At 46.5% G+C, this 12177-nt stretch overlaps 1 protein-coding gene across 6 annotated transcripts in view; it reads right to left on the bottom strand.

Moving 5' to 3' along the window:
* The window catches only part of CFDP1 (craniofacial development protein 1), a 121195-nt gene extending 109739 nt beyond the window's left edge, over window positions 1–11456 (bottom strand). For 2 of the 6 annotated variants that reach the window (XM_038368948.2, XM_038368950.2), the window contains exons 1-4: window positions 11244–11454; window positions 5827–5935; window positions 4606–4837; window positions 785–903 (exon numbers count right to left, since the gene is read on the bottom strand). In XM_038368948.2, coding sequence (XP_038224876.1) covers window positions 785–903; window positions 4606–4837; window positions 5827–5935; window positions 11244–11298 — 515 coding nt within the window. In that variant the 5' untranslated portion in view covers window positions 11299–11454. Of the gene's footprint in view, window positions 1–784; window positions 904–4605; window positions 4838–5826; window positions 5936–11191 lie in introns of all 6 variants that reach the window. The other 4 variants (XM_043495356.1, XM_043495358.1, XM_043495360.1 and 1 more) reach the window with 4 other exon arrangements.
* Between the last annotated feature and the right edge of the window lie 721 nt (window positions 11457–12177).

Below are 12177 nucleotides of genomic sequence, written 5' to 3'. Positions count from 1 at the left end.
ATGCCATCATGTGCCAGCAATGCCCCTCTGCCATGTACATTGGCCAAACTGGACAGTTTCTACGAAAAAGATAAATGGACACAAATCTGACATCAGGAATCATAACATTCAAAAACCGGTAGGAGAACACTTCAACCTTTCTGGACACTCAGTAACAGACTTAAAGTTGGCAATTTTGCAACAGAAAAGCTTCAAAAACAGACTCCAACAAGAAACTGCTGAGCTTGAATTAATATGCAAACTAGATAACATTAACTTGGGTTTGAATAGAGACTAGGAGTAGCTGGGTCATGACACATAATGAATCTATTTCCCCATGTTAAGTATCCTCACACCTTCTTGTCAACTGTCTAAATTGGCCATCTTGATTATCACTACAAAAGTTTTTTTCTTCGGCTGATAGAGCTCATCTTAATTAATTAGCCTTACTCCACCTTTTCATGTTCTTTGTATGTACATATACATAGATATATAGATAGATATAGATATATCTATCTTCTTATTATATGTTCCATTCTATGCAACTGATGAAGTGGGCTGTAGCCCACGAAAGCTTATGATCAAATAAATTTGTTAGTCTCTAAGGTGCCACAAGTACTCCTTTTTGTGGATACAGACTAACACAGCTGTTACTCTGAAATTAGAGCCACAGTGGACTGCAGTACAATTTGCATTACACTGTTCTGCACCACCAACATTTTAGCAGGAAGACAGATGTTCTAGCCATTCATTTTCCAAAGGCAACGTACAATAACTTGGACATATGAGCTCAAGGCAAACTCACCTGACCTCTTCACCTGCAAAATCAAACACTTTGGTGATTGTCACTTTTGCCATGTCTTTTGGCTTCGCTGGCTCTTTTGCTTCTTCCTGGAGTTTGCTCGAACTCTTCTCCTCTGTAGTCTGAAAAACACAGCAATAACAAATCAAAGAAACTGAATCCTGCAGTGAGACCACCTAATTATGTCAAGTGGCCTATGGACCACCCCATCAGTCAGGTGGCACTGGCTTTACAGGTCAGATCCTGGCTCCACTGGTCACTATCCAGAGCAAGTCACCCACAATAACGGCAAAGGAGATTAGTGGCTCAGCTGCCAGATTTAAATTCGCCACTTAGATTCTAACCCTCATTGCAGGGCCAGGATTGGAACCTCAAACTCTTCTGCACACCCAAGAGAAAAGCCCAAAGAATCCCAGGGCTGCCCTTTATGGGACTGAATGCAAAAATTAGCATCAGTATAAAGTTCAGAAATTAGGCAAGCATCTGGATATTCCAAATTAAGCTTTCTATTACCAAATTACACTCACCCGTCCCATAACCTTTCATCAACTAAAAGCAATGTACCAAGGTTTGCTTTTAAACATGAAAAACAGAGAAAATACATCTATACAAAATGGTTACGTTTCTGTTGCAGTAGAGCTCTTGAGAATTTTCTGATGACTGATTTCTCATCCTTATATAAACACTGGTTTTTGCATTTAATTGCCTTAGCTAATTATTATATTTTGTTTTAAAGAAGTCTCCAGATTGTTAGCTACCAGGTACTGGGTCAGCTTCTGGTCAGGCACGTCCCCCTAGTCAGGAACAACTGCAATTTACAATGGTGCACACAAATGACAACTGCAAACTTTTCAAGCACGCCTGTAACACTTGTTTTCTATCCACTGTACACGTGCCATATATTTAAAAGCAAACATGACTTTAAGAAATCCTAAACCAAGATTTCCCAAATCTAGCCCAGGCTCTACACTGAGAATTAACTGCATGTGGAACTTTCAAAGTCCAGCCATTTTTTTAGCAATGAGCCTGCAAAAAAGCAGCGATCAGAATAGTGTATTTTTTTCACCATCTTATTTTTAAAACAATCCTGAATGTAAGTGACTCAAATGCTCAACAGGCACTATTTTACCTTTGGGCAGAGGCCAAGCATGAAGATTTCAACCCAACTGGAGATATTTTTTTCTAAAAGTTATGAGCAAATTAAAACCAAGGATTATACAACTGAAGCCATTTTGGAGCCTTCAGATGCAGCTGTATTCTGAAGGGTGGCTTTGTATAAATGGCCTTGTGGGGATCAGTGTTTAGTGTCTCTCAATGACTCCAGCGCACATATGCTCAAGTTTACAAATGTTTTTTCTAGTTGCCAGCCCTGTACACTCACACTGGGATCTGAGAGTCAATCCGAGTTCCTTCCTCTCACTCACCACCACCTCTACTTAAGGTTCTGGGGGCAAACTGTGCCCTCACTGACTCCTGTTCATTCCTTTTGTCTTCAAGTACATGAAAAAGTGACATTAGGAAAATAATGTATTTTAAGGATTTTTGCATTGCAATTTAGCAGCTGAACACCAGGGGGAGCTAGCTCTGGTGTAACTGCCAAACCACTTGGATTAGTCAATTTCATTATGTTAATAGTAGTTCTAATTAGTTTCACATTGAGGTTCTTGTGCTGAAATGTTTACAATAAAGTATATCCTGACCAAAGGATCCAAGATCAATGGACTTTATAATGTTGGACTTCTGCCATGGAGAGAAGGACAGCTGGGTCAGAGACTACACAACCAAGCAGTTTATGTTAAAAAGCACCACTCTGAACAAAGGCAGTAGGGAGATTGTGATGGTGCCTCATGAAAATATGCTTATGAATATATATACACATGACTTAACTGGAATATGTTTTATGCTACATATGCCCTGTAACATACCTATGTAAAGGTTATGATCTACTGAATCTATTAATCCTATTTGTATGCATGTATCATTTTTGTATTCGACGTTATGAATACTGGCTTGATTTCTAAGCAGCCTTAGTAGAGCATTTATTTGGTCACCTTCTTGAGAAAGGACTGTGCAAATTAGGTACCCAATCAAGAAACACCTAAAGGGCAATGAATCTTGTAAGGCTCCTATCCACATAAGAAGTCTACCTGAGGACGTTCAAGGAAGCACGTGAATCATGGCTGCCACCTATAAGTTCTGAGTCAAGCATGGACAGGTAACTTGCCCATGTGACTCCAAAACTCCATTTTGGAGCTGAACTTTGCATAGCCTCTCCACCCCCAAGGATACCTGAAAGAAACTGGAACAAAGGACAGTAACTACAAGGGGTGTGAGTGATTGCTGGACCCAGACTAGAAGGAGTATAGTCTATAAAAGGAAGCTTACTGGAATTCCTCTAAGGATGAGGTTTTTATCTATATTCAGAGTTCTTACTGTATTAGACATAGACTTGTGTGTTCTGTTTTATTTTGCTTGGTAATTCACTTTATTCTGTCTGTTACTACTTGGAACCACTTAAATCTTACTTTCTGTATTTAATAAAATCACTTTTTACTTATTAATTAACCCAGAGTATGTATTAATACCTGGGGTGGGGGGTGCAAACAGCTGTGCATCTCTCTCTATCAGTGTTATAGAGGGCAAACAATGTATGAGTTTACCCTGTGTAAGCTTTATACAGGGTAAAACAGGTTTATTTGAGGTTTGGACCCCATTGGGAGTTGGGCATCTGAGTGTCAAAGACAGGAACATTTCTTAAGCTGTTTTCAGTTAAGTCTGCAGCTTTGGGGCACGTGGTTCAGACCCTGGGTCTGTGTTGGAGCAGACTGGCGTTTCTGGCTCAACAAGACAGGGTGCTGGAGTCCCAAACTGACAGGGAAAGCAGGGGCAGAAGTAGTCTTGGCACATTAGGTGGCAGCCCCAGGGGGTTTCTGTGATCAAACCCGTCACAGAAATGAGATCCCCTTTCATCCAGAGGGACAATCCAAACATGCGGCATCTTCAGGACAGTCTAGATTGCAGGGGGAAGTGAAGGATATTGATATGTTTTACAACCAGGGCCAGCTCCAGGCATCAGCTTTCCAAGCAGGTGCTTGGGGCGGCATTAAGAATGGGACAGCAGTCTGTGACCCACAGCAGCTTTTGGACACTTTTCCGGGGGGAGGAAGGGGGAGCGGCAATTCGGCGGCAGTGGCAATTTGGCGTCAACTGCTTGAGGAGGTAAAATTGGTAGAGCTGCCCCTATTTACACCCCATACTTCCCCTCCTCCTAATCTTCCTTTTATGAAATGCACACATAACCAAAGAGGAACAGTGCTGCACTAGAGGTATTCATGCAAATTACACTTGCCATTTGCAGCTATGTGCAGCCCACAGTAGGGGGAGTCAACCTGCCCAACATTTAACAGGAACCTGACAAGCCACTGGCAGCTGGCAGCTCCAGTTCCCCTCCTTCCCATGCTGGACCAGACCGTCCCATCCCACCTCTATACTGAAGGGTTTAGCTAGGACTTCACCACTCTTAGCCAGTGCAACAGGCTAGATGGAGCATCCATGCCAAAGCCAGTGAGAAGATAGGCCTTGTACCTGGTGACAGGAGCTCAATCCCATTTCTGACACCCATGCCCTACAAGGCCACATTCAGGATAGGAGGAATCCATTGTTTTGCTGTTCAACTCAACACTCAATACTAACTACAACTATTCATCACCATCTGCAGATTTTAACCCTCTGGATTTGTTAGTCTCTAAGGTGCCACAAGTACTCCTTTTCTTTTTCCCCCACTCCTTACACTAAAAACTGCCCCAGCCAGGTTTCTCCATTACCTTATTAGTCTGTGGACTGGTCAGCTGAGCAGCAGGCGGAGCTTTAGATTTCTGCCCCACATCACTGAGGAAACTGGCCCACAGAGCATCCTCTTTCTTCTTTTTCTCCTCCTCCTCCGCTCTGCTTCCTTTTACCTGCCTTAGACTGTCGGCCTCCTCACTGTCACTTTGTTGATCCTTTGATTCCTCTCTTTCCCCTGGCAGTAACAAGAGGCCTCCTCTCTCCCTTTTCCTGGGAACAGATGACAACAGAAATGCTGAGCTAGGGCAAAACCTCACCAGTGGAAACATGAGCATGGGTGAAGCAACTTAACAATTCTGTATTTACAGACTGCTGGATTCTAACCATGAGGCTTCCATTTACCTTCAAGGGGAGACACTGAGCCAGAACCCCACACTGGTCAGAAAGTTGAAGGGCAAGATTCAGAGAATCTCTTTAAATGCTCCATTATATGGCAAAAGCTGATGCTACAAAGGCTGGGAAACTTGGGTAAGGAAGTTAACGTTCTAGAGCAGTGGTTCTCAACCATGCGTACCCCTGGGAGTATGCAGAAGTATATCAACTCATCTAGAGATTTGCCTAGTTTTACAGCAGGCTACATAAAAAGCACTAGTGAAGTCAGTACTAACTAAAATTTCATACAATGACTTATTTACACAGCTCTCTATACTATACACTAAAATGTAAGTACAATATTTATATTCCAACTGATTTCTTTTATAATTATATGACAAAAATGAGGAAGTCAGCAATTTTTCAGTAATAGTGTCCTGTGACACTTTTGTATTTTTACATCTGATTTTGTAAGCAAGTAGTTTTTAAGTGAGGTGAAACTTGGGGTACAGAAGATAAATCAGCATCTTGAAAGGGGTACAGTAGTCTGGAAAGGTTGAGAGCCACTGATCTAGAGGAAAGAGCCTGGACCTGGAAGTCAGGAACTGGGCTCTATTCCTGGCTCTGACACTGGCTTACAGCATGGCCTAGGGCGAATCATCTAATCTCTGTCTCTACATCTGTCTGCAGAACAGAGATAATGCTCTTTTAGAATCTTGTCTTTGCAAGTAACCTTTAATACTAACCAAAGAGCAAAGCTTAAACTATACTGCATTTTCATAACTGAAGTGAGGGAGGGTGATTGCAGCTGATCCCAGTGGCTTAGCAATGAAGCCACTGACAGACCAATTATGATCCCATTAAGGTGGGATGGATTTGGCATTTACCTGCACACAGTGCCTTTGGAACTTTTTTTGCCTTTTTCTTTGTACGGTTTCTCCTCGTCCTCATCTTCCTTGACCAACTCGCTCACATCATCTTCACTGTACTCCTCACCTGGAACCACACAGCGGCAGAACCCACAATCACCCAAGAAACAAAGAAAACAAAGACGATTCTGCTCTTGTCACAGGAAAAAAATGGTTTCAAACAACCCATTTGCCAAATTAGAATCAAAAGTACATGGCACATCCAAGTCTTGCCAGTGGAACCTTCTCCTTGGCCTGCCCACTGAAAGCACGCTGGTGAAACAAGCTATAGGCATACTGTGTTCAAAGGCTTCCTAAGAAGTCAGGCTTCAGAGGGAAGTGCTCATGCCACTTGTTTGTCTTAACCACCTGTTAGGACTTGTCATTTAGACTCTGACATTTACTATGTTTGCACAGCACCTAGCATAATTGGGCCTCAGCCGAGTTGGCCTATGTGATAATCTATGTCCAGACACACTAAGGGGAGAACAGAAAGTTTAAATCCAAAATATAAGCCATTAAACTGACGTTGCATACTTCATCTTCATATTATATAAATACATCAAGTAAGATCTCTTATGAGAGTTTGAAAAGTTCTAACTTAATAGTCATTATTAGATACGTAAACAGACCATAGTGATGAATTTATATATTTATGTATATAGAAAACTGGACTCATAAGCTTCAGCTGCAAATCACAGCAAGGTGGTGTAGCAGTCAAGCAGGGAGGAGCACCTCCCAAACAAGTTGTTTACATTAAACCACCTGCAAATACCCATTCATTATCCAGCCCAGGAAAAGACAATGATGGACCATTTGAGTTAATGGAAAGACAATGAGACATCCCCAGGTATCATGCCAAGAGGGAATTTCCCAATCTGAATAAGCATGAGTCAATCATAATCTAAGGGCACGTCTACACTACAAAATTAAGTTGACCTAATTTACATCGGCATACAGCCGGTGCAGTAATTACATCCGCGGTGCGTGCCTATACTTTGTTCATTGTGTCGGTGGTGTATGTCAATTGTACTGTCACAGTGTGGGGCATTGTGGGATGGCTTCTGAAAGCCAGTAACAGTCGATGTAAGCAACAGTGTCTACACTGACACTGTGTCGACCTAACTACAGCAACCTGGACTCTACATCACTCGTGGAGGAGTTAAGTCAGTGGTGTGGGGCAGTTACAGCGGCGGGAGTAAAATTTTAGTGTAGATACTTCCAGAGTCAGGTTGATGTAAACTGCCTTTGTTGACCTAACTCTGTAGTGTAGACCAGACTCAGGAGAATTAAACAAAGGAAAAAGCCTTTTAAAAAGAGGCTTGGAAGGGAGGCTGATCATCTAGAAACTGAGGCACAGCTTCTCAATGGGAAGCTACCCATGAACCCGAGATCCCCCCTACAGCTTAGTGGGAGCGCCAGAAAGCTATTAAAAGACAATAGGTAACTTGTATTAGACAAGGGATTTTATCCAATAGAAAAGTATAAAGCCTGAGGGTTGCATCTATATGTTTATTTTCTTTATAACTTGTGCATGTTTGCTTTCCCTTACTAGTTCATCTTGGAGTCTGTAGGTTTTCTACTCAATAAACTTTGACTCCCTCAAGGAACCAACGGGCAGGATCCCCTGAGAGAATAACATGTGGGGGAAAGGAGTCCAGGAGAGCTGGCTATATTTTAAAGAATCCTTATTGAGGTTGCAGGAACAAACCATCCCGATGTGTAGAAAGAAGAGTAAATATGGCAGACGACCAGCTTGGCTTAACAGTGAAATCCTTGCCGATCTTAAACACAAAAAAGAAGCTTACAAGAAGTGGAAGATGGGACAAATGACCAGGGAAGAGTATAAAAATATTGCTCAGGCATGCAAGAGTGAAATCAGGAAGGCCAAATCACACTTGGAGTTGCAGCTAGCAAAGGATGTTAAGAGTAACAAGACAGGTTTCTACAGGTATGTTAGCAACAAGAAGGTGGTCAGGGAAAGTGTGGGCCCCTTACTGAATGGGGGAGGCAACCTTGTGACAGAGGATGTGGAAAAAGCTAAGGTACTCAATGCTTTTTTTGCCTCTGTCTTCACGAACAAGGTCAGCTCCCAGACTACTGAACTGGGCAGCATAGTATGGGGAGGAGGTGACCAGCCCTCTGTGGAGGAAGAAGTGGTTCGGAACTATTCAGAAAAGCTGGACGAGCACAAGTCCATGGGGCCGGAGGCATTGCATCCGAGGATGCTAAAGGAGTTGGCGGATGTGACTGCAGAGCCATTGCCTATTATGTTTGAAAACTCATGGTTACCGGGGGAGGTCCCGGATGACTGGAAAAAGGCTAATGTAGGGCCCATCTTTAAAAAAGGGGAGGAGGAGGATCCGGGGAACTACAGGCCACTCAGCCTCACCTCAGTCCCTGCAAAAAATCATGGAGCAGGTCCTCAAGGAATCAATTCTGAAGCACTTAGAGGAGAGGAAAGTGATCAAGAACAGTCAGCATGGATTCACCAAGGGCAAGTCATGCCTGACTAACTTAATTGCCTTCTATGAGGAGATAACTGGCTCTGTGGATGAGGGGAAAGCAAGTGGACGTGTTATTCCTTAACTTTAGCAAAGCTTTTGATACAGTCTCCCACAGTATTCTTGCCAGAAAGTTAAAGAAGTATGGGCTGGATGAATGGACTATAAGGTGGATAGAAAGCTGGATAGATAATCTGGCTGAAAGGGTAGCGATCAATGGCTCCATGTCTAGTTGGCAGCTGGTATCAAGCAGAGTGCCCCTAGGGTCAGTCCTGGGGCCGATTTTGTTCAAAATCTTCATTAATGATCTAGAGGATGGTGTGGATTGCACCCTCAGCAAGTCTGCAGATGACACTAGACTGAGAGGAGCGGTAGATACGCTGGAGGGTAGGGATAGGATACAGAGGGACCTAGACAAATTAAAGGATTGGGCCAAAAGAAATCTGATGAGGTTCAACAAGGACAAGTACAGAGTCCTGCACTTAGGACGGAAGAATCCCATGCACTGTTACAGACTAGGGACCGAGTGGCTAGGCGGCAGTTCTGCAGAAAAGGACCTAGGGATTACAGTGGACGAGAAGCTGGATATGAGTCAACAGTGTGCCCTTGGTTGCCAAGAAGGCCAAAGGCATTTTGGGCTGTATAAGTAGGGGCATTATCAGCTGATTGAGGGACGTGATCGTTCCTCTCTATTCAACATTGGTGAAGCTTCATCTGGAGTACTGTGTCCAGTTTTGGGCCCCACACTACAAGAAGGATGTGAAAAAATTGGAAAGCGTCCAGCGGAGAGCAACAAAAATGATTAGGGGGCTGGAACAGATGACTTATGAGGAGAGGCTGAGGGAACTGGGATTATTTAGTCTGCAGAAGAGAAGAATGAGGGGGGATTTGATAGCTGCTTTCAACTACCTGAAAGGGAGTTCCAAAGACGATGGATCTAGACTGTTCTCAGTAGTAGCAGATGACAGAACAAAGAGTAATGGTCTGAAGTTGTAGTGGGGGAGGTTTAGGTTGGATATTAGGAAAAACTTTTTCCACTAGGAGGGTGGTGAAGCACTGGAGTGGGTTACCTAGGGAGGCGGTGGAATCTCCTTCCTTAGAGGTTTTTAAGGTCAAGCTTGACAAAGCCCTGGCTGGGACGATTTAGTTGGGGATTGGTCCTGCTTTGAGCAGGGGGTTGGACTAGATACCTCCTGAGATCCCTTCCAACCCTGATATTCTATGATTCTATAAACTTTTAGTTTAATTTTATCCCATGCAGGTTCTGGTGTGCAAACTGTGTGAAGCGTATACACCAAAATGAACTGATAACTGGAGGGTTGGTTTCACTCCTTCAGAACTGATGAACCACACAGGAGAACGGTCTGAGTATCTGGTAATTAAGAACTCATGGAAGATGGATTTGGGGAGACTCCAAGCTGTTGGGGTCACCCTGCCAGAAGTAACGAGATTGGTGAGGACCAAGGTGAGACCATATGCTTGTGGTCAGGGATCTGAACCATACCGCACTGCATCAAGGCATCTCCAAATTACAGAGCAGGGGGCGACAGACATCTTACCAGTATGGATGATCCCTAAAACATCAGCTTATTTAGCGCTAGCACAATATAAATACTGATGCACATGGAGACTAGTTCACCTTGGAGTTGCTGGTGATGCTCTGCATGCTGTTTGCAGATCTCATTATTGGTGTACACCCTCACTCTGCACAATCTGAGCTTTTGCTTTTAAAAAAGTAAGTTTCTAGCCACTATGGTTGCCAAGAAATCCTTCCGGATGTGAACCAAGTGTAATGATGCAGTGATACCTGCCTGAGTCTGCAGACCAGACTGCCTCTACTGGTGCTCACAACTTCCTTGGGCAACTGCAGAATGAAACTGACTCACAGAGGCTATTCAGAATGGCCTCGGCAACAGTGAAAACTGACTAGAAACAAGCAATTTCACTCTGCAGCTGCTCTGAAGAGTTATGACCAGCAACAAAGAGAGGTGCTGAAGGCAGTAACTGGAGGACTAAAAAATCTGAGGCTGGCCCAGAACAGAGCAACAGAGTGACACGCTTTTCAGCAGCCAGGAGTCCATCTGGCCCTCCTGGGTTACTAGCAAGCGCTCTGGACCACGGTTTGAGAACGGCTGCTCTCGGGGCATGTGGCCAGCCATACCCTAAAACAGGCTGGCTGACTGAGTGGAGACACAGCTCACACCGGCCGACCTGTGTTTGTGGCAGGGCTCATGCGGCTCCTTGAACACAATGAGCTACTGGCCTCCTTTATAAAGCTCTCTGGGATCTACCCACGAGAAGGCCTGGATAAGAGATAAGTTATTGTTATTACTCCAGCAAAAGCTGCCCTCGGGCCCCTAGCGCAGCCCCCACAGCCTCCCAATGCCCCCCCCCTCCTCCTTCTGCCATCACAGCCCCCAATGCCCTAGTGCAGCCTGCCCACACCCCTCCCTCTGCCATCGTAGCCCCCAATGCCCCTCCCATCCAGTGCAGCCCCCCACCCCTCCCTCCCTCCCTCCCTCTGCCATCGTAGCCCCCAATGCCCCTCCCATCCAGTGCAGCCCCCCACCCCTCCCTCCCTCCCTCTGCCATCGTAGCCCCCAATGCCCCTCCCATCCAGCGCAGCCCCCCACCCCTCCCTCTGCCATCGTAGCCCCCAATGCCCCTCCCATCCAGCGCAGCCCCCCACCCCCCCTCTGCCATCGTAGCCCCCAATGCCCCTCCCATCCAGCGCAGCCCCCCACCCCTCCCTCTGCCATCGTAGCCCCCAATGCCCCTCCCATCCAGCGCAACCCCCACCCCTCCCTCCGCCATCGTAGCCCCCAATGCCCCTCCCCCACCAGCGCAGCCCCCCAAAGCCGGGGCGCTGTGCGCGGAGGCTCCCCGCTCCACCTGAGGGCACATAGTCCTCGTCTTCGGCGGAGGAATATTCCTCCGAGTCCGACATGCTGCGGCGCCGCCGCCGCCGGTTCCAAGTAGCCCCTCAGCACCAGAGAGACCTGGCAACGCGGGCTAGAGCGCCCTCCGCGATTCGCGCCTGAGCTACCGACTCACGGGGGTCGGCTAGAGCGCCCGCCTGTGCTCGCGGCGCCACGTATTGGGACGCTTAGAGCGCCCTCTTGCGATTGGGGACACCGTAGAGCTGGAAGGCGAGAGCCATAGAGAAATTAACCGGCCCTCACTGCGTCACGGGGCACTAGGAGGACGGAACATCCGGCGACACCAGGATGCGGAAATGGCTTTTCCGCCGGGCGGCCGCTGGCACCAATGCGTCCTAGCATGTGTTGCGCCGCCCGTCCATACAGCACGTCTGGGAGGGCTGGACTTCCGATGGGACTCGTCAGCCCTAAGAGCTGTGCGCTTTCCTGTGAGCCGGACGCCTGGGTTCTGCGCCCAGCTCCGGGAAGGGGTGGGGTCCGGTGGATCAAAGCAAGCGGCTGTGAGCCGGACGCCTGGGTTCTGCGCCCAGCTCTGTCGCTGACTCCTTCAGAGGCTATGGGCAGGTGACTTTGCCTCTCCACTCCTGTTTCCTTTGGGAATGAGGCCACTGGCCCACCTTGCTACAGGGGCCTGAGGTTGAATTCGCCACTGTCTGTGCAGCTGGCGCTCGGCAAGAGCTGCACCATTCAGACAGTCTGTTTCCAAGCCCTGATTGTACACATGCTCGTAGTCTGATCACACACACAAGGCCCCCCGCCAACTATCTCCGCTGCTACCTTTATTGCCTTAGAAACAGGTGGGCAGCTCATTGCCTGCCCTACCCTCCTCCCCGGGCAGCACTTGGGCTCAGGCTTTCAGAGCGAAGTCACCGGGCGCGGGTGGCCGG

The sequence above is a fragment of the Dermochelys coriacea genome, chromosome 12 (genome assembly GCF_009764565.3).
Source record: "Dermochelys coriacea isolate rDerCor1 chromosome 12, rDerCor1.pri.v4, whole genome shotgun sequence".
NCBI lineage: Eukaryota > Metazoa > Chordata > Testudines > Dermochelyidae > Dermochelys > Dermochelys coriacea.
Note: the sequence above shows the minus strand (reverse complement) of the source record. Positions and strands in the feature narration are given on the sequence as shown.